Raw genomic sequence first — 27,385 nt, 5'->3', positions numbered from 1 at the left:
AACCACCTGACTAATAAAGCATGATAGGATGAAGGCTGAGGTCAGCCCTGCATGAGCAAGAACCTTCGAAAGACTCTGGAGTCAAAAACATCCTCAATTCTTTGTTAAAAGTTCTGTGTATTTTTCTCAAAACAAAAGATCTGCCAGCTCCTGTTAAAGCATCAGAATAGGGCTCCCAGATTAAAGGAGGAGGATCTGTGAGTGGTGCCAAACATGTCAGGCTGCCCGAGGAGTGATGTGCACACCCTCTTGTCTGTTCCCACAGATGGCTCAATTTAAACAGGTCAAGACCTACTCAAAGGAAATGGTGCCAGTAGAAAGCTGGTAGCATCATCCCAGAAAGTCTTTCAGATCAGCCACACATGATAAAACATGTAAACAGACACGCTAGGATGATTTGAAGCCTGCACTTTCTGTTTGGCTGCAGGTTCCATCTCCTCCCTAAGACCGGAGAGAACCATCCTGGGCGTGAAGAGGAGGAGCTGGCTTCTCGGAGTCTGGGTCAACAGCAGGGCAGATGCCAAGCTACAATATATTCTGCAGTGACACTGTGATTGTGACATTGCACTTACACCTGCAGGACCCCTGCTATTAAGGAGGGTGAAACCAGACTGGTTTTTCAGACTGGCTTGATGCTGAACTGATCTATGTAACCTTAGCTCAAGCCAACATAATCAAAATCAAAAGGTCAGGTGGTTAAAGTGCAGTGGATGTAATTTATTTGGTTTCTAAACAAGCCTCTGATGGAATTTTGCACAAGAGGAAGTTAGGGACAAGAAGATAACAGATGCTGGTGTCATGGACAGGAATGACTGAAAGACTGAGGAAAAAAAGGAAGTTCTGGGTGGTGGTGAATGTGTTGTTCAAGTCAAGTCAAGTCTATTGTCATATGCACAAGTGCGCTGAGGTACAGGTACAATGAAAAACTTGCTTGCAGCAGCATTTTTGTTGGGGCACCTTTTGTCCTTCATCATACATCAATAAATGATCAAATAAGCAATTACATCCATTCTGAAGTGCTTCTCCAAGCACTTAAAATGTGCCTTAATTTTCCCTGTCCTGCCAGATTAGTTTCTTTTATCTCTGGCCCACTCCAAAATGTCATGGGGATTCAATGTCCCAAAGTGGATGCACAAATCAGACTGCCCAACTGATTCAAAACCCCCCAAACCAACTAAGTATCATCCTGCCTGTTCGTGCAATAGGAAGAAAGATTCAAAAACAAAATGATTGTAGTTGAAGGATTCAACATCTTCAAACTGTAGTTCATTAAGAACTTCCTAACCACTAATAACACGTGTGCACCAAAGATTTGTTGGCAGTGTAGCACTATGTAGTTTCTGCAGACTATTGTCTGGTAACAGACTGATCCCTTCCCAAAGACCTACTCTTGAGTTAGAAAGAAGGCAGCTGGTGGGGGCAGACCCACAGGACAGGAATTGGTGTTTATTATTTTCACTTGTACTGAGGTACAGTGAAAAACTTGTCTTGCATATCGATCGTACAGGTCAATTCATTACACAGTGCAGTTACATTGAGTTAGTACAGAGTGCATTGAGGTAGAACAGGTAAGAACAATAACAGTACAGAGTAAAGTCTCACAGCTACAGAGGAAGTGCAGTGGAGATAGACAATAAGGTGTAAGGTCACAACAAGGTAGATTGTGAGGTCAAGAGTCCATCTCATCGTATAAGGGAACCATTCAATAGTCTTATCACCGTGGGATAGAAGTTGTCCTTGAGCCTGGTGGTATGTGCCCTCAGGCTCCTGCATCTTCTGCCTGACGGGAGAGAAGAGAGAATGACCCGGGTGGGTGGGGTCTTTGATTATGCTGTCTGCTTCACCAAGGCAGCGAGAGGTAAAGACAGAGTCCATGGAGGGGAGGCTGCACTTGCCTAATGGAAGAAATGGTGGCCGGACTTTCTGATTGAAAGGTGTCACCACAGCTGTTGGAGGGCAGGAAATTGACCTTGGCTGATGACCTGGTCCTGAGTTAAAGAAATTTACATTTTGTAGGTGAGATTATGATCCCTAGAGAAGGGCACTGTGGGGTGGTGTTGGCAGGAATGCTGGAAGCCTTAGAAAAATTGGCTTAAAAATTCGACCTCAGTTGCATGTGCAATACACATCATCGTGTGCATTGTGTAGTCCATTTCCAAAATTCAGTTCCAGTGAAGTCAAAAGAGCAGAGCTTTCCAAGCAGAGTGTAATGTGCCGTCATTGCCCATTTAAACTGCCCCAATGTTTTTGATTAGAAGTTCAGAAGGGGGCAGGCCTTTGCACAATACCCATATTCCTGCTTGGCCAGGGACTTGGGATGCAATGGTAATATTGTGGGTGACTGATTAATCTTATGCAGAACAAAGAACATTGCCAACTCCTGGATTGTCCACCAGGAGAGATTCCCTGCACATCAATCCTGGCATTCACACTGTAGGGAGTGTACAGGAAGAATGCAATGAAGAAATATAGTTTGTGGCATTAACTCTCCGGTATACTGGGGAAAAGATTCTGGGTTAGAAATCCATCCTTGGTCCTGTGTGCTGAAGGAATAATGTAGAAGGGAGAGCAAGTTGCAGTTTGCCACATTTAGTAGAATGGAATCAGGTTTAAGAAGTGGAGAACTAAGTGCACATGCTGTTATATCACAAGTTTAACACGACCAAGGACAGGAGTTTCTACCTCCTGCAGAACTACTTTCACATTGTGCAAGATGCAGAGTGGCCTGGAACGATTTACGGGATCATGTACTTGGAGCAACAATCTGCTGGAGGAACAAATCAGGTCGAGCAGCACAGGGGGAGGGGGGGGGGGGGTGGTGGGAGGGAGGGAAGGAACGCTCAACGTTTCGGGCCGAAACCCTGTATCAGGACTGGTCCTTACTAGTTCTTACCAAGACTTGCTAATTCCTTTCCTCCCACAGATGCTGCTCGACCCGCTGAGTTTCTCCAGCAGATTGTTTTTTGGTCCAGATTCCAGCATCTGTCGTCTCGTGGCAACATACACTTGGAGTCTAACTGGACAAACAATGCAACAGTTCGATAAATTGTCAAGCTTACTTGTTGGTTTACCTCAGCAATGTTAGATGCACATTACTGTGACTTTGGCTTTATTTCTACCTCTGAACCTGTAGCGTTAAATCTCACATCAGTTTTTCTCTCCCCTCCCTTGCTTAGGCAGCACCTTCACCAAGTTATCTTCCCACGCTTGCAGCACTGCCTTGCCAGAGAAAATCCTATCTCCCTTCCAGTGAGCTCCCACAAGTGAGTGAGACCATCCAAGGATGCTGGCTGAATTTCAAAGTGCAGATGGGAGTAGCCAGGAATTGGGGGTTAACAAATGTCCTAATGAAAGGAGACACAAGAGACTGCAGATGCTGGAATCTGGAGGAACAAACAATCTGCTGAGTTCCTCCAGCAGACTGATTGTTATCCCAATAAAAGGACAGGTCTTGGGCAGGGAGCATCTGAACTGGAATAACCAGTTGGGCTTAGCACAAGACTACTGAAGCAACAGCTCTTTAGTGACCAAAACTGGAAAACTGCGGATGCTGGAAATCTGAAGTAAAAACAGAAAATGGTGGAAGCACTCAACAGGTCAAGCAGCACCTGTGGAAAGAGAAACAGTTAACTTTCCAGGCCGGGACCCTTCATTCCTCAGTGTTTTTTTTAATCAATGTTATGCAACAGAACTCTGCAGCGTAGTGTAGTGTAGTGGTTAGCGTAACGCTATTACAGCGCCAGCGACCCGGGTTCAATTCCGCCCACTGTCTGTAAGGAGTTTGTACATTCTCCCCGTGTCTGCGTGGGTTTCCTCTGGGTGCTCCGGTTTCCTCCCACATTCCAAAGACGTACGGGTTAGGAAGTTGTCGGCATGCTATGTTGGCGCTGGAAGCATGGCGACACTTGCGGGCTGCCCCCAGAACACTACGCAAAAGATGTATTTCACTGTGTTTCGATGTATATGTGACTAATAAAGATATATTTTAACTGCACTCCATCTCAGTATCCAGTCATGTTGCTGTGCTCTTGGACACATCATCAGCATCCACTCTCATTTTATTTAAATGATTTGATGGAAATGGCACACACTAACTTTAGTACCACTTCACGTTTCCAGTTTTAAGTGTGAAGAGTTGTACTCAGCTTACAGTTTACCAATGTATTGTGTCAATACAAACAGTAGTGTAACTTCAACGTGAAGGTGCTTCTCAATGTTATCCACCTGAGGCTCGACAGCTTGCTAACAGTAAAATCAGAATATCCCTTTTCTATTGAGTAATGCAGTATCAGCAGCATAACTCACAATTGCCATTGCTTTAATCAATATCTAATTCTGACCGCCTTTATAGAAGCACCCAATATTATTTTCCTCAGTTCCAAAAGGCGTCTGGTAAAGCTCAGAACAAAACATGTTTAAATTGAGGAAAATTTAAAATAAGACCTGGAGCTGGCAAGGAGCATGGAAATCTGGTCTGATAACTGGAGGTCATGTCGACTGAAGAAAGCAAGGCAAACTTCTAACTTGAGAGTAATGACCCAAGAGACATTACACTATGCATAATATTTACTAATGATTAAATAAGGTTACTGTAACCCAATTGCAAAATTATGTGGAAATGTATATGATAAATGTAACAGGGAAGGAATTTTGTATTGTACAGCTGGAAACAGACTCAAATCTCCAAGCAAAGACATATTGCCAAAGGATAGTAACATTTTTTTGGGAAAAAAAAGTAAAAATATGGGAGAGAGTAGATGTTCATTATGACTATGACAAATGATGCTTAATTTAACAAATATAACAGAAAAATTCTGTTTGACAGAACTCAAAGCTCCTCCATACACGCTGCCTGACCCGCTGAGTTCCTCCAGCATTTTGTGTGTTGCCCAATAGATTTGATTTGAGGAGAGCCACACTTATACAAGAAGGGTGGCACAGTGGCACTGCGAGTAGAGCTGCTGCCTCACAGCTCGAGACCCAGGTTCAGTCCTAACCTTGGGCATCACGTGTGGAGATTGCACATTCTCCCTGTGACTGCATGGGTTTCCCTGGGTGCTCCGATTTCCTTCATGTACCAAAGATGTGTGGGTTGGTGGGTGAATCAGTTGCTGTAAATTGCCCTGGTATGTAAGTGGGTGGACAGAATCTGGTGGGTTAGTAGGAATGCTGGGGAGATAAAGTGTGATTAGTGTAGGATTATGGTAAACAGAACATGTAACAGTTGGCACACAGTCTGTAGGCCGAAGGGCTCTAAAAAGCCTCTAAAAAGACAGCACAGTAAGCAGTTAGTGGAGATGCTGCCTCACAGCTCCAGTGTCCCAGATTTGATCCTCAACTCTGGTGCTACCTGTGTGGAGTTTGTGCGTTCTCCATGTAACCTTGCAGGTTCCCCCAGGTGTTCTAGTTTCCTCTCACATCCCGAAGATATGAGGGTTGGAAGGTTAACTGGCTATAAGTTACCCCCAATTGTAGGTGGGTGGTAAGAGTTTCAGGGGAGAAGCAATAGGTTCCAGGGAAATAACTGGGGGAATAGGATTGAGATTGATGGGAATGTTCTGAGCTAATATAGACTCACTGGGCCAATGACTGCTCCCATATTCTAAGAAAATATCAGCAAACAAATCTGGTCATTGTCACTGGTGTAAACCAAGAAACAGAATCATTAGGAAGCTGTCTTCTTCTTTATACTTCGTCAAACTATCAATTTACCCAACGAATTTAAGCAGGTTATAGTTAACCGACTCCTTTGTTCTCATATTTAAACAGGTGCTTCAAATGAGTTTTTGTTACATACCCAACATCTATTTGCAGGTTAGTTGTCTCCCACTGCAGAGCTGGGATCATATGCAACTCATGCAGGTGATTTTGGTTGTGAACTAACTCGGTCATCCTGCAATCCGTGATATGCTCTTACTGGCAGTAAAAGAAAAATCAGTGGAGTAGGTTACGTACAGTGTCATCGGCATGTTTTAAATAAGGGTTCAAAAGAGATTGTCCAATCTATCCCTTCCTCCCCTCCACCTTCTCTGCAACTTGAAACTGAATGTGTTTTGATCTCTTTCCCCGTTCTAACAGAGCATCTTTGACCCGAAACCTTAACTCGGTTTCATTTTCCACGGATGCTGCCTGACCTGCTGAGTGTTTCCAATATTTTCTACTTTTATTTCAGATTTCCAGCATCTGCAGTTTATTTTGATCTTGAACAGAGATTAAAACTTGGAAAAATCAATCAGGATGTCAATAGAATGGGGTGCTATCCCAGCCCAGAATTAACTGAACTTCATACTCTGCCCTCAGACATATCATGGATATAATTTGTGGCTCCCAACAGTACAGCTACTGAAAATAAACTGCTGGAGGAACTCAGCAGGTCAGGCAGCACCTGTGGAGTGAAATGGACAGTCGACGATTCAGATAGAGACCCTTCATCTGGACCCAAAGCATCGACAGTCCAATTCCCTCCACAGATGCTGCCTGACCCACTGAGTTCCTCCAGCAGTTTGTTTTTTGGTCCAAGTTTCAGCATTTGCAGTCTCTTGTGTTTCCAGTACAACTGCTGAACCAGAGGCTAAGAATTCTTCTGCTGCATGCAATCAGGTCCTTAGGTCTCAACACCATCCATATCTATCCCCCCCCTCTCTCTCTCTCACAAACAGAATGCGCAGCAATGTCGAACAGTGTACATCCTGACTCCAGGTCCAACCCACCTGCATCCCTACCCCAGCCCCCTTCACCATTTCCCCAAGGCCTCTCTCAATCTTCTCTCCACTGTCTTCTTAATTTCCTCCACTAGTCATGCAATGCAGGAGCTAATGGACAAATTGTGTCCATTAGCTCCTTTTGTGCCTGATGTTTTGGAGCTTGTGGGTGGAGAAGTATTGCTGCGAGATCTCACGCAAAAATGGCAAGACCCCTCTCCCCTATCATGTGGTGGTGATTTAATGTCCTTTTAAAGGACCAAAGAGTTCTCACGCCAAAGGGCTTATAAGCCTTCATTGGGGTAACTTTGCCTGCAAAGTACTTCTCAAATGCTTGGGATCTGATGCCTCCCTAAAGGTAGGCTGTCAAAGTGTAACAGCTGGTTACATGTTGTAATACTGTTGTATTAGAAGACATGTACAGCAGGATTTAACTGACACCATGTAATCAGACAGGAGTCATGACAAATCTGCAGTTAGTCAGGGGCACACATTGTCCTGTAATTATCCAGGTTAGAAGCCTCCTTGCTCAGGCTATGATGCAAGAATCTGGTTTCTGAGTTCAAGGGTGTTCACTGAGTGGTAACGGTACAATGTTCGTTACTAAAACGGACTTCGTGGCAGCCACACACAAACTGTCAAGCCCTAAGACAAAGAATCCTTTTTAATGATACCTTTATATGGGTCATTTTAAAAATGTTTTTGTACTTTAAAAGGGTTCAAATGCATTTTCCAAAGAACTCTCAGAGACAGCAAAGGATTACTTTATTTATTCAAGAGATAAACAAAGAAAGTAAAAATTTCTTTGTTATCTTGCAGAGCCTTTTTACTGAGGTCTTCACTGATTTCTTTACCAAAATAAACAAACCCTTGGTCTCCATAGGTTATTTTATGCATCCTGTGCACAGAAGCTACTGATGAGCTCACATATCTGTTAGATGCCTCTGTCTGATGTGAAATAGCACATTAAATATTGACTTAATTGTGCCTTACAGTCTGTCATTTGCATGAATCAGAACTAAGTTGTAGAGATCAAGTATATCAAAGTATATTCTCAAATTCATCTGCTACTAGCTTAATTAGTGGCAAAATTGAGTTAGTCTTGTTCTGTGGTCTTGTGCCTACTGGAGTTTGTTAATCTGGTCTTGGAAAGGCACTACTATTAACACAGCTACAAACAGACTCTGCATAAGTATTTTTTTTAAAAGAAAAGTTGTATCATTTGTCAGGTAACAGAGAATGATGCCAAAAGCATTCCACTCAGCATGTTGAAGGAAGCAATAACTTAAATATTAGAACTAAATTACGAATTTAATTCTCCAAGCTCAAATTTAAATGTTAAGACCCAAATTTAAACCCTTTTATTGCAATTGTTAAACAGTGCTTTGTAATTAAATCCAGATTGCTAGAATAACATACTGTTTTGCATTCAGTCTAGCCTGAAATTATTGTGAGAGAGACCCAGCAGGCTATTTAGGTATGTTACACAGGCGATAATTACCAACACTACCTGAAAATCACATCTGCTATTCTTTGAAGAATGACTGGGTTACACTACTGAATACTACAGACAAACAAACAGATGTTACCCACAGGAAAGAAAATACATCAGGCATTTTGATACCTTGAAAGCTTGCTCCTAGCATCTAACTGAATGTGTGCACTGCTTTGATCAGCACTTAAATACCGTACTGCAATAACGACATCAGCAATATACCGGTTAGTCAGGGTTCTCAAGGAATGGAACTGAGTTCAGTTAAGATTACTAGAGAGAAGGTGCTAGGAAAACTAAATGGGCTAAAGACTGATAAGTCTCCCGGAGCAGATGAGGTGCATTCCTGGGTTCTGAAGGAGGTAGCTTTAGAGATAGCGGAGGCATTGGTGATAATTTTCCAGGAATCGATAGACTCCGGCATGGTTCCGGAGGACTGGAGGGTCGCAAATGTAGTTCCGCTGTATAAGAAAGGTGGGAAGCAGCATAAAGGAGATTACAGACCTATTAGTCTGACGTCAGTGGTGGGAAAGTTATTGGAATCGATCCTCAAGGATGGGGTTATGGAATACCCAGAGGTGCAAGGCAAGAGACGTCCTAGCCAACATGGTTTTGTGAAGGGAAGATCCTGCCTGACCAACCTATTGGAGTTTTTTTTGAAGAAATCACAGGTAGGGTGGATAAGGGAGAGGTGGTAGATGTTGTGTATTTAGACTTTCAAAAGGCCTTCGACAAGGTGCCGCATAAGAGACTGATTAATAAGATGAGAGGTCATGGAATTACAGGTAGGATAACAGAATGGGTGGAGCATTGGCTGGTTGGCAGGAAACAAAGGGTGGGAGTAAAAGGATGTTCTGGTTGGCTACCGGTTACTAGTGGTGTTCCGCAGGGGTCGGTGTTGGGACCGCTCCTTTTTACCTTGTACATTAACGATTTGGATGATGGAGTAAATGGTTTTGTGGCTAAGTTTGCGGATGACACCAAGATAGGTGGAGGAGTAGGGAGTATTGAGGAGACAGGAAGGTTGCAGAGAGACCTAGATAGTTTAGGAGAATGGGCAAGGAAATGGCAGATGAGATTCAATGTTGAGAAATGTGCAGTTGTACACTTTGGAAACAGAAATAAATGGGCAGATTATTATCCAGAAGGAGAGAAAATTCAAAGTACAGAAGTACAAAGGGACTTGGGGGTACTCATGCAGGATACCTTAAAGGTTAACCACCAGGTCAGATTGGTGGTAAAGAAAGCGAATGCTATGTTGGCATTCATTTCGAGAGGTATAATGTATAAAAGTAAGGAAGTGTTGATAAGGCTCTACGGGGCACTAGTGAGGCCTCATTTGGAACACTGTGCGCAGTTTTGTGCCCCATATCTTAGGAAAGATGTGCTGATGTTGGAGAGGGTTCAGAGGAGATTTATGAGGATGATTCCTGGAATGAAAGGGCTTACGTTTGATGAGCGTTTGTCGGCTCTTGGACTGTACTCACTGGAGTACAGGAGAATGAGAGGAGACCTCACAGAGACATTTAAAATGTTGAAAGGACTGGACAGAGTAGATGTGGCTAGGCTGTTTCCCTTGGTGGATGAGTCCAGGACCAGAGGGCACAATCTTAGAATTAGAGGGTACAGGTTTAAAACAGAGATGAGGAGAAATTTCTTTAGCCAGAGGGTGTTGAATTTGTGGAATTCCTTGTCAGGTACAGCAGTGGAGGCCAGATTACTGGAGGCGTTTAAGGAAGAGATAGATAGATATCTAAATAGTCGGGGTATCAAGGGATATGGGGATAAGGCCAGAAATTGGGGTTAGAATAGTGTGATTTTTTTGCACCCACCCCCCCCCCCCCCGCCCAATGTCTCATTTCCTTTTTCCCTTTTCCTTGGAGCAGACTCGATGGGCCAAATGGCCTACTTCTGCTCCCTTGTCTTGTGATCTTTGAAGAACTTTTTGCAAAGTTGTTGCTGCCATTAAATTAGAAACTGAATAACCTAAGCTGAGTAGGTATTTTGTGCATTATAAAGCTAGTTTAATCAGCTGGTCAGAAAATGCCCAGTTAACATACATTTTGTCTACCAATCTGATATCAGTTTCTCTCCTCTCACCATGAGGGTGACAAGATTCCTTCTGTTTGCCCTTAAAAGTGAATAAATTAAAATCACTTGTTCTTATCGCATTGTTGATTTCTATGTACATACTGAGCTCTCACCACTTCCACAGTGAGAAGAAAGAAGTCCCAAAATTTCAATGGTGCCATGCTCAATTTTTAAGGTAATAAATGAATATCTGTCACCCAATATGGTGGGCATGAAGTACGTACAATAGATAAGCCAGAAGTGTGGTGCCTGCTATATTGGTACAGGCAATATGGTCCCATGCTTGAGGCAGGCATCAATCCCTTTGTACATACAATTAAAAGGATGAGCATCTCTCGAAGCTGCCTGGAGATGTACAACAAGTGCAGGTGGCTCACTGATCCTATTCAGCTGAAGCCTGTGCCCCAGCCCTACCCTGTTATGTACCACTTAGTACCATGCTGTCCAGTGCAGCCGAAGTGTCATCTCTGGAGAAGTCTTTCAGAAACTTGGTTCTTCTTATTAACCTCCCAGCAATCCCACTACTGGAGGGAGTAAGACAAAGATTGCCAATAAAAATTGCTGTACTTGATTCTTCATGCTGTTAAATAATTACCACCTGCCTACTGACAACAAAGGCACTTCTGATGTTGGCAAAGCAACTCATTCAGATGGCAGCAGACATCTTGCACCTCAGTCATTGTCATTGCAACAGCGTCCAGATATGTCAGTAGATGGACTCTTGTAACAAGGTGACTACAAGAAAATGCATTGTGAAATCAATCATATTCCACTTAGTCTCACCGATAATCAAACCCAGTGTTACAAGTTACAAGCTTGTGATGATCATGACTTTAATCCATAGCATTTCCTGGTTTGTCAGCAATCTGGGCACGAGAACTTAAAATCAGAGATTAAGTAACAGGGAACAGAAATTTATGATGACTTGTATTTCTGTAGGAATTTTAGGCCAATCAAAGGGGCAGAAGTCTGTGCCAGGATCAACAGGAAAGGAACCCAAGACCACATCCAGCAATGAGCAGAATCAAAGTTCCAAATCTGTCCATTAACCCCAGCCTCTGAGGAACACTCACCAACACACGGTGGTTTTGAGGTTTCCTCTTCAAGACACCTTTGTGCCAATTGGGGAGCTTAGATGGTGGGCTCACCAACGAAAGCGGTCCACACATGATTTATTTTGCAAAAGGTTTTCAACTCATCAGAACAGTTTAAAGGTCGAGGCGTTATCCCAGAAACGTTAATGGACTGAAATAAAAGTTGATCAACCTTGAAAATTAATAATAAACATACAATCAATTATAAAAGGACAATTTTCTGCACGTCTCCGAGTTCAGAAGTGTTTCAATGTCACTCCTGAAAGGCCTAGTCCTAATTTTTAAGGCTATACTCCCACATCTCCCAACTCCACACCCATCTGTCCTGGCATTCTAACCAGCAGAAATAGCTTTTCTCCATCTATCCTAAGAATTCCCTTCGGTTAATTCTATCAGCTGGGCTTCATTCCCTGAAGCTTTATGTACAAGGTCAACATTTTTGTTTGCAATTAACAAATCCTTGTACAATATTAAAATGCAGCCTGCAGAAAGGAATGCTGCTTTTTAAAAGCTGAAATTCAAAGCATGTCGCTGTTCACATGATGATTTATAGGCTACCAGATGAACTCTCCAACATTGCCAGGATAAAAACACAGGCCCTTAAGAGACCTATGGAAGTCCTTCCGAGCTTTTTTCCCCATCTCTCAATTCCTAACCTTCATTCTCTTGAAGGGGATTTTCTACAATGAATCAACTGCAATAGTTTCAACTGCCAGCCACCACCATCACTGAAAGGCTTTAGTTCAGGCATCTCCTCATCTTCCTCTCTGTAAGCTTCCGTGTCTCAAATCTATGATGAGCCCCATCCACAAACAACAACTCTTACATGACTAATATTTGTTTAACCTCAACCTAATCTGTACAGCTGTGATTAACTACATGTGGCCCCAAAAATCCATTTCCCCTAACATGCGAGGGAGTTTAGTTCTCAGACAGCAGACTTCTGTCCTGGATGTCAGCAATTACATGGTCTCCATCACCAGCCACAGTGTAAATATTTCACTGGCCAATGATATCAAACTCAAGGTCTCTGTCATTCAGTTCTTTTTTTTTGGCACAGGAAGGATTACCAGGCATACAATCCAGTGATTAATATACTGACTCCTCAGAGCAAATCATATCTGCCACTGTATAAAATCACAGAAAAATAGAGCAACAACTCAAGTTTCCTAAAGCTTTGGTAACAACAGATAATCTTTCATCTGTACCATATCTTCACTTCCTGTCGTACAGTGAGAGCAATAATACCCCACTCCCTTAATTAATCAATGATTACATGACAGCTTTAGTCAACAACTTCATTGATACACTGAAACCTTTCCAGTTGATAAACTAATCCCATCAGAACAATCACTTGCAAGTCTGAATTAACCTTTAGGGTTTATGGGTATCAATAACTAGAGACAACAATGCTTATCCAATAAAGATAAAAAGCTGTGAATCATGTTAATAATTTGTTGTCCTGCTATGAGCAACTCCAAAAGTGAAGCCCTTGAAATTATAGCAACAAGTGCTTTAAAAGATACACTTGTGAAAAGATGCCAAGATATCAAAGTTTGTGCTGCCTATTAATTAAATGTCATTTTAAATCTGAATTGATGGGATCTGGATAAATGTCCTCGTGTGTCATCTCCAAACAGGAAAGCAAGACAACTGCAGGTGCTGAAAATCTGAAATAAGAACCGAAAATACTCAGTAGGTCAGGCAGCGTCTGTGGAGAGAGAAATAGAGTTAATGTTTCAGGTCAATAGCCCTTCATCAGAACTATAAAGGAGAGAAAAAAAATGAAGTTTCATCTCTCATGCTGCCTGACCTGCTGAGTATTTCCAGCATTTCTGTTCTTACTTCATCTTCTGTATTAGGGTCCAAACTCAGCTGATGAGATGGGTGGATCTCTCCCAACTCGCTGTAAGGGTCTTGTGTACAGTGATTTCAATCAGTTTCATTTTGCAATAACCCAACAGACTAATGTTGCCCACAGTTTAGCACTATTCAGAAATGTAACTAGTATGAAGACTAAACATGCCAGTTTAAAAGATATTGCTATGAGATTAGAGTCAACCAAGGGGGAATCGGGGGGAATGATTTAATATGGGGCTTTATCCAGACAAGGGCCTGAACACAAGAACATAAGAGCAGGAGTAAACCACTCAGCCCCTCAAGCCTGCCCCTCCATTCAATATGGTCAAAGCTGATCTGTCCCAGACCTCAACTCAATCCCCCACAACCCTGAATTCCCCAATCGTTCAAGTATTCATCTTCCTCCTCTTAAAATAGCCCCAAAGCTCTAACCTCCATAATCCTCCGGGATAAAGATAGTGAAATATTTGAAGACTGCTTGTTGCCAGTGGAATCAAGTACTTGTTACTTGTGTGCTGATCCAGATAAAGAAAGCTAAATGATAGGGGATGCAAGGTTCAATTTTTGCTTTATTGTGGAGATTTTCCTGGCCACAGTACCCAAGATCCCATTTTGACTTAGGCAGTGGGAAGCAGACGTTCTGGGTCTTCCTGGTAATCAGCTAGCCTGGATGACTCTGATCTGATCAGCACTAAAGTATACCTCACAAGGAAGTTCGTGATACTCGTGGCTCCTGCATGAACTGCCCTTGAGGAACCTAGAGGTTCTGATTTATAGTCAAGAGTGCCACTACTGATCCATGACCACCTTCAAAAATTCATTACAAATTCTTTTGCTCAGAAAATTTAAAACCTCAATCCACGCAGAAAGTTAAATTATTTAGGGGCATCAGAGTCTTAAAGTCATTCTCAATGGCTCACCCCCAGATTCACATTTGACAGAGGAAGCTTTACAAGGAATCAGCTCAACTGGAAATTCCAACACCAATTCACACATCACCCAACACCACAAGTATATTCCTGAAATTTTGTAACTCTTACTGCTTCTAGTTGATTCTACACCTGAATCACTCCTTAAGCACATTATCTACGACTCTGGATTTTGAAAGCTTAAAATACTATTGGAAAAGAAATGTCAACTGCTCTTGGTGAGGTCAACAAATATTTTCTTTCGAAGGGGAGCAAGGTCAAATGCAAATAATTATGTTTGGCATTTTCCCCAGTTCTTCTGACAACTGAATTTCAAGAATTTCTAGTTAACAAGATAACTTTTTTTTTAAAACTGTTTGACAAAGCATGGCTGATTTCCAACCTTAATTCCACTTCCCCACCCTATCCTCTCACCCTTTGAATATATTCAGCCTCTGGAGTTAAGAATTAAAACAGCAAAGTGAACCCTTTGGGTGGGAAAAAATTCTGCACATCCAGCAGCAAATTTTCTTACTCTGAAACTGTGGTCCCATAGTTCTAGATTCCACAGTTGGGGAAACATTTACCCATTACCTACCTGTTAATTCCTCTAGGGACTTCTTGTGACTCAATGTAATAATCTCTGATTTTTCACATTTCTAAACAAGAGGTTTAATTTACTCACTGTCTCCTCCCAGGGCAATCCCTTCCTCCCAGGAATCCTTGTCTGTCAGTTTACATTAACTACCTCTTCTGTTTTACCCTGTTGAATGGAAGAAGTTCACCTCTCCCCCCTTCAAAAAGTTCCACTGACAGTTCCATTATTTAAATCACAAGAACAAGTTAATGGGAGTTAATTCTCAACAGCAGAGAATACAGCTTGCTCTGAATGGTGGGACAAGCTTTTTCTCCCTCATGAACATCAGCATCAACCCCTCCTTTGAGGTACTGCTAGTGCATTCATGCCTGGTTGCCATTCTTGGTGAAAGTAAGAGCGGAGAGGGACAGGAGAAGACCATTTAGTAACTTGACCTTGCTCCAGCATTCAAATGGAACATGGCTTACCACTCTCTTTACCGACTCTGAATCGACTAACACCCTTAGCCAACAAAAAACTATATATCTCAATTTTGAATATTTTAAATCAATTCTCTTCCACCTCCCCGGTGTCGATAGCTTTCTGAATAAAGAGCTCCAGAAAAATCAGAGTCAAACAGTTACAGAGCATGGAGCATATTTACCCAATGTCCTCCTGTCCATTGTGTCCATAACCGGCCAATGAAGGCAAGTATCCCGTTTGCCTCCTTGACCACCTTATCTACCTGTACTGCCACCTTCTGGGATCTTTGGACTTGTACACCACCATCTCTGGATTACCTCCTCAATAATTCCAAGGGTCCTACCATACATTATGTATATACTAGCCTTATGAGTCCTCCCAAAAGTCCTCCCATTTTTCAGGAACAAATTCCATCATTATTTACCTTCATTTCCTCTGCAATCTTACTAAATCATACCTCCCATATTTACATCAGTTCGTCAATGGATATCACAAACAGGTAGCAGCATCGATCTCTGCAATACATCACTGGTGATAGGCTTCCCATTGCAACAACCACCCTTGACCACCACCTCTGCTTCCTATAACCAAGCCAATTCTGGATCCAATTTACCAAATTTCCATGGATTCCATGTGCTCTTACTACTTGAAGCAGTCACCCTTGTGAGAACTTGTCAAAGGCCTTACTAAAGCACCACCCTCAACAATATACTTATTCACCTCTTCAAAAAAATTCAATCAAATTAGAACCTTAACTACCTTACTTATCCCTTTGGCCTTATTGAATGTTCCCTGTCCTCCAATCAAATGACACCAGAGAAGATTTGAAAATTTTTGTCAGGGTCCCAGCAATCTCCTACCTTGCCTCTCATAGCAGCTTGGGAAACATCACATCAGGCCTTAGGGTTTCTCCATCTTTAAGCCCATTCACACATCAAATACCTCAGTTTAGATGGTAAAGTGTTCTAAAATTCCACCGTCCCTCTCCATTAATTCTCTAACTACAATGTCCTTCTATGGAGTGAAAACAGATGAAAAGTATTCATTTAAGACCTCAGCAACATCCTCTGCCTCCATGCACAGGTTACCACCTTGGTCCCCAATGGGCACACTATTTCCCTGATTACCCTCTTACTTTTAGCATACTTATGAAAAGTGCTGATAATTTCCTTAAACTTCATGCCTTTTCTTCACTCTCCTAATTATTTTAAATATCACACAAAAAGCTTTCTATACTCCTTAAAGGCCTCCCCTATTTTCAGTTCTCTAAACCTGCCATAAGCTACCTTTGTTTTCTTTATCCAGCCCTCGATATCCAGAGTTCCTTGGACTTGCTGGCCTTATCTTTCACCACTACAGGATATGTTACCCTTGAACTCTCACTGTTTCATTCTTGAATAATTCCCACTGCTCGCCTGTAGACTTACCTTAGAATCCCAAAACAACCTAGTACTAACTCTAGGTTGTCACAATTTATTCTGAGCTTAACTACCAGAGCAAACAGCTTCACTCATTAACCAATGACCCGTGCTAGAAAGTATATTCATCCCATGTGAGAAACAGGCTTCACTGTAGTGCCTCCCAATGTTTGAAACAATTGTTGCCACACCAATACATTGCCACGGAGATACCTGAAGGTTTGTGATACAAGAGTTAATGTACCTTACCAGCATTCTCTGCCTTCAGGAGCCCATAGTTAAATATAGGAGCATATAGCTAACCAAGTAAGTTCAAAGCTGGAATAAAGTAAAACAAACTATTTTGATATTTAGTACTCAGTTTCCACCAATAAAAGTGGTCCAGTGTTTGGTAGCATAGCATCCATTGCAAATTGTCAATTATTGGTGAAAACAGAGCAGACAAAGCAAAACTCACCGGTATGGATTAGATGGGTCCTTTGCATCACAAGCATCAGCGTGACCATTACAGACACAACGCCCACCTATACTGATGTCCTTGATACTGTAGTAATACTGAAAGAGAAGAGCATTTTCCATTCACAGACTGCACATTTTATCATGGTATTTTACATTAAATGTAAAGATGGCTTGGCTCCCAAAAAACCCAAATTCATCTGAATTTATACACAAACTAATTAATTTATAGAACACTTCTTTGTGCATAAACTCAAATGTGTGGCCCAAAACTCAATACATATGGAATTTTGTAATGCACGGTAATTTTTATGTCTTTGCACTGTGCAGCTGCCACAAAACAACGAACTTCATGTCATACAAGTCAGTGATAAAAAAAATCTGATTCTGATTTGCCCAACTTGCCATTAATCAAAATGTAAGCTTCAATATTGACAGACCATTTGACTATGGTTATCTCCACAGAGACAGATCTTGTCATCATCCACTATTTATACAAGCATCAAATGTGAACTGCTGCTGCACAAGGAGTAAGCAGCTTTCCACTTCCCTAGATGTAGACCCTGTGATTACAACGTCATTACTGATACTCCAGTTGAGAGCAACTAACTCAGCACAAATTCAGATTCCAAATCTGGGTCCCTGTAATTTAAGGCCTACTTGTTTTCTCACTTTCCCAGTCCCGTTGAAAGGTACTTGACCTGAAACATTCATTCTGTTTCTCTTTCCACAGATGTCGAGCATTTTGAGTGTTTTCTGTTTTTTGCTGTGTTTGTCTTAATGATCAGTGATAGTGATTCTCCCAGTGCCCCTGGGGTGAGCCCCCATGAGTACTACCCCTTCAAGATTCCAGCATCGACGTGCAGGTATACAGTTAGCACTCACCCGCCGTGTGACTGTGGGGTCCCTTAATGCCTTGCCCATCAAATGCCCCAAGAGGGTGTTTGTTCGGAGGAACCGCAGTCGGATGTTGGTGGCTTTGGTGAAGTCACGAAGGACAGGAGAATAGGAGAAATTCATGGCTCCAGGTCGTCCATTTACCAAGGAAACTACAATCTATAGTTGGAAGCAGAGGAGTTAGTCAAACACTGTGACAGAGTTCAATGTTACTACTTATAAAACACTCCTCCTATGCCTATTAACTGTGAGATGGATACAATTTGCATTTGTTTTGCTAATTGGAAATTGGTTTATTATTTTCACATATACCAAGATACAGTGAAAAGCTTTTGTTTGCGTTCCATCCAGACATATCATTCCATACACAAGTACATCGAGATAGTACAAAAGGGAAAAAAAACATAATGCAGAATATAATGTTACAGTTACAGAGAAAGTGCAGTGCAGGCAGACAAATAAAGTGCAAAAGCCATGATGAGCTAGATTAAGATCATCTTTATTGTACAAGAGGTCTGTTCAAGTGTCTTATAGCAGTGGGATAGAAGGTGTCCTTGACCCTGAAATGCCACTTAGAAAATCACATCTACTTGCAGAAAATCAGGACACAATGTACAATGAAGCTGTGCTTGACCTGGACACCCATATGTAGAAAATTTTAAACAATGATTAGCCAAAGAATATTCAAGCATCTAATCTGATATATCCTTGCATCACTAGCCACTGTAAATTAGTATTCTGTGACATCACTAAACCAAAAATTGCATGTCAAATATTAAAAATGTGATTTCATTACACAAAATATTTGTGGACTTCAAGGTGTTAAAACATAAATCCAGGTCCTTGTCGTTAAAATGCTGTCCACTGACCTCTCCATTTTCCAGAGGCACTATACGTGAATATTCAGTGGTGCAGATTGCATCATCATCGTTTATAATGCGTTCCACAGTCTTTGGCCCAAATTTCTCAATGCAATCTCTTTTGGAAGCTAGAAAAAGAGAGAGAGAAGAAAGTGGATTACATGGCATGTGGTTTTAATAAAGCAACCCTTTGCCTCAAATTATATTTGAAGGAAATAAATTAGAATTTTGTTCTTCCAATCTTCCAAAGCAGATAATAAATTCACTTGAAGCTATACATATGTCAAAAGAACAGGAAAGGATTTCCAACCAGGGTAATAATGGACAGGTACTTCGGGAAGTTAGATTAAGAAGGGATTAAAAATATTGTGGAAAAAAAGACTTCCAGTTGCATAGTGCCTTTCATGATATCCTAAAGCATTTAACAGCCAATGAAATATTTCTGAAGGGCACTCACTGCTAAAATGTAGGAATTGGGGCAGCTAATCTGTGTGCAGCAAACTCACACAGACAATGCCATAATAATCCATTTCAGTAAATTTAACAGAGGGATAAATATTGGCCATGACACTGGAAATAACTCCCTTACTGTTTATCAAAATAATTTGGGGTGGGGGGGGGGGGGATATTTTACAATCCACTTAAGAGAACAGACCAGCCTTTGGCTTAATGTTTTATTAAAAAAAAGAGGACAGGCCTGCCAATGCAGCACTCCTTCAGTACTGCACTAGAGTTTTTATATAGATACAAGACAAATACTCTACATGCATTACTAGTGGGAAAAACCAAATGAATGCAGTGTCTTCTGCCATGCATTTAAATTGGGTTGATTGGAACCCTGTCTGGAGTAAGGCATTGCCATGTTCACGCACCTTCATCAGGTAGTAGATTGTGAACTTATGACCACATTTTCCACATTGTTAATATTTTCCGTAATAAGGTGCTCAATATGCCAAGCAGGTCAATACCTTAGTACAGGGGAGCAATTTTCATGTGCCATGACCTCCAACTATTTCAAACAGATCTCTGCTTATCTGTTGACTTTGTTGTTTGATGCAATAGCCTCAGAACAGTAAAAACATGGCATCAGCTAAAACCCATTTGCTATTGGTTGCATTGTATTTCAACACCCCTTTCCATTCCCACACTGACCTGTCAACCCTTGGCTTCCTACACTGCCAGTGTGAGGCCCAATGCAAACTGGAAGATTAATGCCTCATATTCCATCTGAGTTGTCTTCAACCCAAAGGTATGAACTCTGAATTTTCCAACATCAGGTCATTCTTATCTCCTGTGCTTCCCCCCACTCCCACCCCCACCCTCTCTCTCTTTCCTCCTGATCCACCTCAGGTCCTCCCCATTTTTGTTGCCTTTCCCAATACCACCCCCCCACTGCCCCACTTCAGTCCTCCATCACCCATTTTCATCCTCCTCCCCTTCCTGGTTCCACCCACCTCACCCACTGGATCCCCTCCCCACCTGGCTCCATCTGCCATCATCTCTCCTCAGTCCACCTATCACCTATAATCCCTGTCTTACCACCATCCCCCCTCCACCCTCAGTCCTGAGGCAGAGCCTCGACCTGAAACGTTGAAAATTCCTTACCCCCACCCCCCATGGATTATACTCGACTTGCTGAGTTCCTCCAGCAGTTTGTTGTTTGCTCCAAGTTCCAACATCTGCAGACTCTTGTGTCTCCATATGCTACTAGACTCACAGTAAGGTTGATACAGCATTACAGGTACACCACCCACGTCAGTCAGTGACTCCACTCCTGTAGTACAAAATCTTCAGCCCATTTTGGCAATAACTTCCAACCGCTGAAGGTTCATCTCAGAGCTCTACTGGCCAATCATTGAGGGAAGGTCATCTCTCCACCCCTATGGATGCACACGTTGCCAAGAGGTTGCAAGAACAGAGCAATGAAGGAGGAATGCTAACCACCCAGTGAGGTGGTGATAGACGATATCTGGTTTGAATCCAATGCCAGTGTATCTTTTAAATTAACTCCTACTTCTAAATTAACCTTTACTCTGTTCCAGCCTAATTTTTGACGTCCTCAACCAAGACACGTGGTGATGAATCTGCATCAGAGCAGTGAGTGCTCTACAAGGATGTTGTGGCCAGATTCATAAGGAGAAGTGTTCCTAAGAAGCATTTACCTGAGCATTAATAGCTTTGGAAATTTGCAGCAAAACTGCAATGTACTAACTTTGAGTGTTGCCTAAAAGGATGTCAGTTTAAAATTAACTTTGCAATAAATGGATCTTTTAAATCTTTTACCTTAGCAGAAGTTATCTCTTATAATATTAAATATACCAACTGAAGGTTTGTATTGTTAAGGGTTGTTGAATAGATTTCAACAGATGTAATGGCCTAAAAAAAAAACTCATCCTGAAATGACCCTCCACCCAGTAAAAAAGGTTTCATCCGAAAACATGATTTAAGAGGATTAAGGTAATATTACAGAACTGGAAATGTCTTTGTCTTTATATTAGTTGGTATCTAGAAGTATGATTCTCTCTGTTCCTTCATTTCAAGCTCCAGATTGCTTTGTTGTTTGGCAGTGACCTCTACAGTGTCCCCTCCTACAGTGATATGAAATATCCACTGTCCATTCTACTGAGTTATCCATAATTATAAAGTCAGTGGAGGGAGCCCAGGTGGAGGTGACATTTGGGAGTGAAAGTTGGCATCTAATTATCACAGAACTGGAGAAGTGGGCAAAGCAGAAGCTTATCACAACAGGCAAGGACTTTAGACAAGTTCCAACCCTTTGAGAGGACTTGCCGGACGAGGACAGAATCTGTGGGAGGATCCTGTACAACAGGAATGTAAAGTAACCCCTCCCTGTTTTTGCTGAAAAGGGGCTGAAATTTCTAACTTTATTTGCAAGGGTTTTTTGGCAATTTTGTTATTTTACCTTCTCAATGAAATAATAGAGAAACCACTAGCTCTCCTGAGGTACAAACTATGCTTCATGAAGAGGCCAAGGTTTTCCATTGCCAGAGACCAGAAGCATTGTGTAATTATTCTTCTCCTAAGCCAGCCCCTTGGGTTTGAGGACAATCTGCTTCTAGTAACATCAGTAGGTTCAGAGGTGATTAATGAGTCCCACATGAGATCTGCACACTCAGCCAGGGCAGTACAGTGATGCAGGTAGCAGAGCTGCTGCCTCACAGCTCCAGTAACCAGAGTTTCATCCTGGTCTCAGCTGCTGTCTGTATGGGGTTTACACATTCTCTCTGTGATTGTGTGGGTTTCCTCTGGGTGCTCTGGTTTGCTCCCAGATCAAAGATGTAGAGACTGATTTGCAGCCACCCACTCTAAAGTGCCCACTCTTGTGTGTGGTAGGATCTGGGAGGGAAATTGATGGGAACGTGGGGAGAGTAAACAAATGGGATTTGTGTAAATGGATGTTTGAAGGTCAGTGCAGAATTATTGGGCCATAGGGTCCATTTCTGTGTGCGTGATACAATGATTCTTTGGGTGGAATTTGTCAAATCAGGTGGGAGGATTGATTGGATTATTACACGTTCCCTCTACTGTTTGCACTTGATCTTCATCTGGTCCTGACACACAGATCTGTGGTGTTTGGAATCTCCCTGGGTGCTTCTTCACCAAGTTCAGCAGTTTTGGGCCATGGATTTCCACTGCTCTGCTATGTAGCATGTGGCACATCAGTATTACAGTGAGCAACAGTTGTAGAAGTGCTCAAAGGTCACGTGGCTGAAGCTTTGTGTAGAAAGGATTCCAGACACATCATCTCAAAGACTCCCTAGAACAGATCTCGCTGCTGTTTCATGGAAAGTAAAAGTCATACCTGTGGTTTGAATGATGCTCCATGCAGATTTACCTGCTAACAAGTGGGAATTTAATCTTCTGGTGATTGGCCATTTGATAGAGGAGTGGGGGCAGGAGGCACAGCCCATTTTTATGGCGAGATTGTAATAATGTACTGCTGCTAGACTTTCAGACCAAGAGGGATCAGGGAGTGCATGTCTACATATCCCTTAAAGTAGGTCAGGTAAATGAAGTGGTTAAGGCAGCAGATAGTTGGGCCATGGAATGTAACAGCAGGGAGGTCAGGTTGGAACTATATAAAAAAACTTTAATTATTCTAGGAAGGATACGAAAGCTCAAGGAATGGGATGAAAGGTCAAGGAAGGGCACAGAGGACGTCGGCAGTACAGAGAATTATAGTTACAAGGTGAGACTGACAAGGCCAGAGTCATTTTCCTTGGAACATGGGAGACAGAGGGGAGATTTTATTGGGATGTAGAAGTTATTAGAGGCCTAGACATGGTTAAGGACATATTTCCCCACAGAGGCCAATAAATATGAGGTACAGATTGAAGTGAATAGGTAAGAATAGAGGAAACTTGAGAAAAAAAAACTCACTCAGAGTATGGTGGTCAGAAATGGAATTAACCCAAAGTCCATTTTTGACCAGTGAACTCAATAGGCTGAATGGCTTCCTTGTGTACTGTGAATTTTTATGATTCTGCCTGGTGTGCCCCAAAGGTAACTGCTCTTGATGGTGGCAGGTGATGGACAACATAGTGGACAATGCCAGGCAGAAGAACCCTGCATATTCATTGCTGCTCATTTGGTGCCACACAAGACAGTTTCTTCCTGGGAAAACCTCACGAGTCTTCTAAACTGTACTCTGCACCTCAAGTGATCCAGTTAAGTCATTACATGGAAATGATGTTGGAGCTCTCAGGACATATTAGAACACCGACTTTTATTAAATGTACAAGGCCTGCTCTTTTCCTTCATTAACAACTATGCTCAAACTGCAAACAGGCAAAAATAGAATGGGTAGTTCATCTATTCCATTTAACCATCACCCCTAAAGACCTCTCCAGTAGGGGAATTTAAAATGTATGACTATATGGTCATATTAAATTTTTTGATGTACATTTAGAAAATTTATTAAACTCTAGAAGTGTAAAGGTCTCTGTTAAACTCTCCTAATGAATTTAACACGAGTGAATTAATAAAGCACATAAGATTGACAACCAAAGAGCTCCCACAGATGCTAGAGATCTGAAATAAAATGTTAGAAATTCTGAGTGGGTCAGGTAGCCTCTGTGGAAAGAGAAACCAAGAATATTTCAGGTTAAAGAATGTTAATCATAAGTGATTTTTCTGTTTCTCTTTCCACGGGTGCTGCATGACCCCCTGAATGTTTCTAATATTAATGAGATATACACTTTCAAAAAGATTAGTCTGTAGTTGTTTAACTTTTCAATACAATGAATGGTTTTTGTCAAGATTACATTGACTGGAGAAATCCATACACAAGATGAATTAGCTCAAATCAGAAAAATTCCCCAGAAGTGCTATCTCTATTAGCAATAGCCTGATCTAAACTCTGATCATCTTCAGCCCTTTGTCACTTCCACCTATCATCTCCCAACTTCTGACACTATTCCCACTCTCCACCCCCATCTGCCTATAAACCCCCCCCCCAAATCCCCAAACCTGGATCCACCTATCACCTGCCAACTCTTGCTCCACCCCTTTCCTCCATTTTTTAAAAAAATATACTGGTTATCTCCCCTCTTTCAGTGCAGATGAAGGGTCTCAACCCGAAACGTCGACTGTCCACTTCCCTCCATAGATGCTGCCTGAACTGCACGTAGGTTGCTGGGAATGAGGTAAAAGCTGAACCAGTCACCAATAATTTTAATCATCTAGGCTTCAGAGAATTATAGAGAGAGTCAAACCCAAAGAAAGGGCATTTCAGTTTATTATATTGGCACCAACAAAGTATTATTTTCTGCATCTTTCTTTATCTTTCCAGTACTGTGATCAAGAGAGCATCAATGACCACATGAGCTAATACATTCCACATTTTAATAGCCTCTTGGTTTTAGCATGAATCGTTTTATCCCTTTAAATAAAATAAAACCTGCTATCATTGAAATATCGATTAATGCTAGAAATATGCAGCAGTTAACTCAGAATTTACCAGGGAAATTTCTGCAAAAGTACTGCATTTTGTCCATTTATTTCAGATTTAAAGAGTTTATGAATGCCAGAAAAAGATATGAAAAGCATCTGTGCACCCTTAATTAAACTGTTGTTTCTTTGCTTTCTGTTAAACTTGTTTACTCCTTGGCTAACATCTCATTGCCTCCTCAAATCCAGTGGTTTACATTTCGGTGGTCTTCATTACTAGAGGTCAGACAGACCCTTGGTCATTGCAAGGTAAACATAACTGCAGTATTACCACAAAAGAGTAAGACAAAGCACAAAAAATAAGCAGTTGCTTGCAAATTAAGACTCCTATTCTAACTTGGCATTCATACAAAAATCACAAAAAACATTAATTACAAAAAATAGCTATGCACATCATGTGTAGTGATGTGAACATATTAAAACAAATAATGACTGTTAATGTTTTCACTGCACAAAGTGACCTGAGCAATTCTTCCACTGAAGGCAGCAGTGGCTTATTTCTGATCTGCTTCACATAGACTGAACGGAGTTGAAACGAGTGATGATAATATGTTTGGATTTCACTGACCCAAGCTATTCCAAATCCAGAACCACACCATCTCCCCTGGGTTGAATGGGTGTGGAGGTGGGGGGGAGAGAAGAGTCTGGAGAGGGATAAACCAACAAACTATTCTCTGGAAATAAGTAAAACTATTAATAGTGCAGTTTCCCACCACATTATCAAAAGCAAATGCCGCTAAAGGAGAAATATTTGTCATCTCACATCAGGTGCCTAAGTTTTCATCAGATAGAATTTCATGAAGATTTAAAAGCATATTAATGGCAAGAATTAATAATTAAAAAAATAATGCAACAGGAACCAGGAGATGTTTATGTCTCCATTTCTCAACCATGGACACAAACAAGATTACCGCAGTCTAATCTGAAAATATTTACATCCCAGTTCAACTATAGGTGGTTTGAGTTCATAAGATTGGAAACGTGAGATCCCAGGCATGCATTTACAAGAGGTGTTATATTAAAAACCAGGTGCCCTAAGGAGACACAAAGGCCCACTTCAAGCCATTTGATATGCAGAATCTTTGAGTAATAAACTTTCATTTATGAGAAACAAAGCTTGTGCGAGAATAGTTTAACAGAACCTCGCAGCAATGAAAAAGCTGCTGCACACCCATGTTCAGAAGTGAAGGAAACAGCACTAATGGCCCAGGTTCAGTGACCAAAATTTCAGATAGTTAGATAGAAATATCACTGGAAAATGTTACATGGATGTGCAAACAAGTTTTTAAACTAGTGAACTAAGCCATGAATAGCACTTAGCCATTATAATATAATGGCCCTAAAACATCTAATTTTATGTACTTGGATTATAATTCCATATATAGCATTTTATTATTTTGAAACACACAAGATACTTCAGCTTCAGATAGCTCTTATGTGGGTGTTGTGACCTTTATTTGGTTCTCTGTGAAATGTTTAAAATGTTTAGATGCGAATTGTGCCTTCTGCTTTCTGGTTGAGAGAATTTCTCAATGTGGTTGGCTGCTGACCAAGCATGACAAATGGAAGGGATGCTCCTGAACTGATTCCCATCAGTAACTGACTCTGGAGAACTGGAAATCCACAAAGGGTGCGAGGGCTTTAGGTTTTCTCCTAGTTCACCAATGAATGTGGTTGCTCACAACAAAATCTAGGCTATTATATTTTAAAACAGAAATGTACTAAGAACATTAATGTTCAAACAGACATCTAACCAACTTAATTATGGCTTGTGAACTAGCCCAGGACTATGGTGATATTCGCATTGCTATCCCCAACCTGACTCGAATCGAAGGACTGTTCCCTGGGTTGTGTACTGAGACAAACTAATTGCTGGTGGATGATTATCACCTGGATGAAAGGTACACTCTGGTCTGCCCTAAACTTGGTCTTCCAGTGTAAGGAACTGTCGGCAAGTGAATGGTGCCGATTGGCACATTCCAGGGTACAGGAAAACGTGCTGAGGGATGCACTGAAGCTCAGTGGAGCCACAACAAAGTCTGTATGGGCAAGGATCACAGTCCTGACACCACGGACCTTATATAACAGCCTCTCAAATGTTTCCTGGATGCATTGGTTAAAGAGGAAACATGAGTGGTGTTGATGCATTGTAAGAGAATGTAACTGAATTTTGGGTGCAACAAATGAAGAGAAACACTTGTACTGTTTGCGTTTACTCTGTATACATTATGAACAAAACATTTTTTGAAATAAAAAAAATCCCCAACCCAAAATAATAGATGTTGAGGCAAAATAAGAATCATTGTCAAAGTTTGCATTTGTAATTAATTTGATAGGGCCATTATGAAATATAAGAAATAAAAGCTGGCTAAATCACTGATAAAAGCAGATTGGTTCAAGTTGTGATCTGAAACATTAACTCGGTTTCTCTTTTCACATCACAGATGCTGCCTGACCTGCCGAGTGTTTCGGCATTTTCTGTTTATATTTCAGATTTCCAGTGTCTGGAAATCTGCTTTTTGCTTATTTTTATTGGTAAAGATTTAAAGGAGATCTGAGGGGCAGGTTTACCCCACAG

At 41.5% G+C, this 27,385-nt stretch overlaps 1 protein-coding gene across 1 annotated transcript in view; it reads right to left on the bottom strand.

The window, feature by feature from the left end:
* Positions 1-27,385, bottom strand: part of lama5 (laminin, alpha 5) — a 225,779-nt gene that overhangs the window by 137,351 nt on the left and 61,043 nt on the right. The window contains exons 4-6 of the mRNA XM_052031153.1: positions 18,847-18,965; positions 17,966-18,136; positions 17,082-17,179 (exon numbers count right to left, since the gene is read on the bottom strand). Coding sequence (XP_051887113.1) covers positions 17,082-17,179; positions 17,966-18,136; positions 18,847-18,965 — 388 coding nt within the window. The remainder of the gene's footprint in view (positions 1-17,081; positions 17,180-17,965; positions 18,137-18,846; positions 18,966-27,385) is intronic.

Source organism: Pristis pectinata, chromosome 16 (genome assembly GCF_009764475.1).
Source record: "Pristis pectinata isolate sPriPec2 chromosome 16, sPriPec2.1.pri, whole genome shotgun sequence".
Classification (NCBI taxonomy): domain Eukaryota; kingdom Metazoa; phylum Chordata; class Chondrichthyes; order Rhinopristiformes; family Pristidae; genus Pristis; species Pristis pectinata.
Note: the sequence above shows the minus strand (reverse complement) of the source record. Positions and strands in the feature narration are given on the sequence as shown.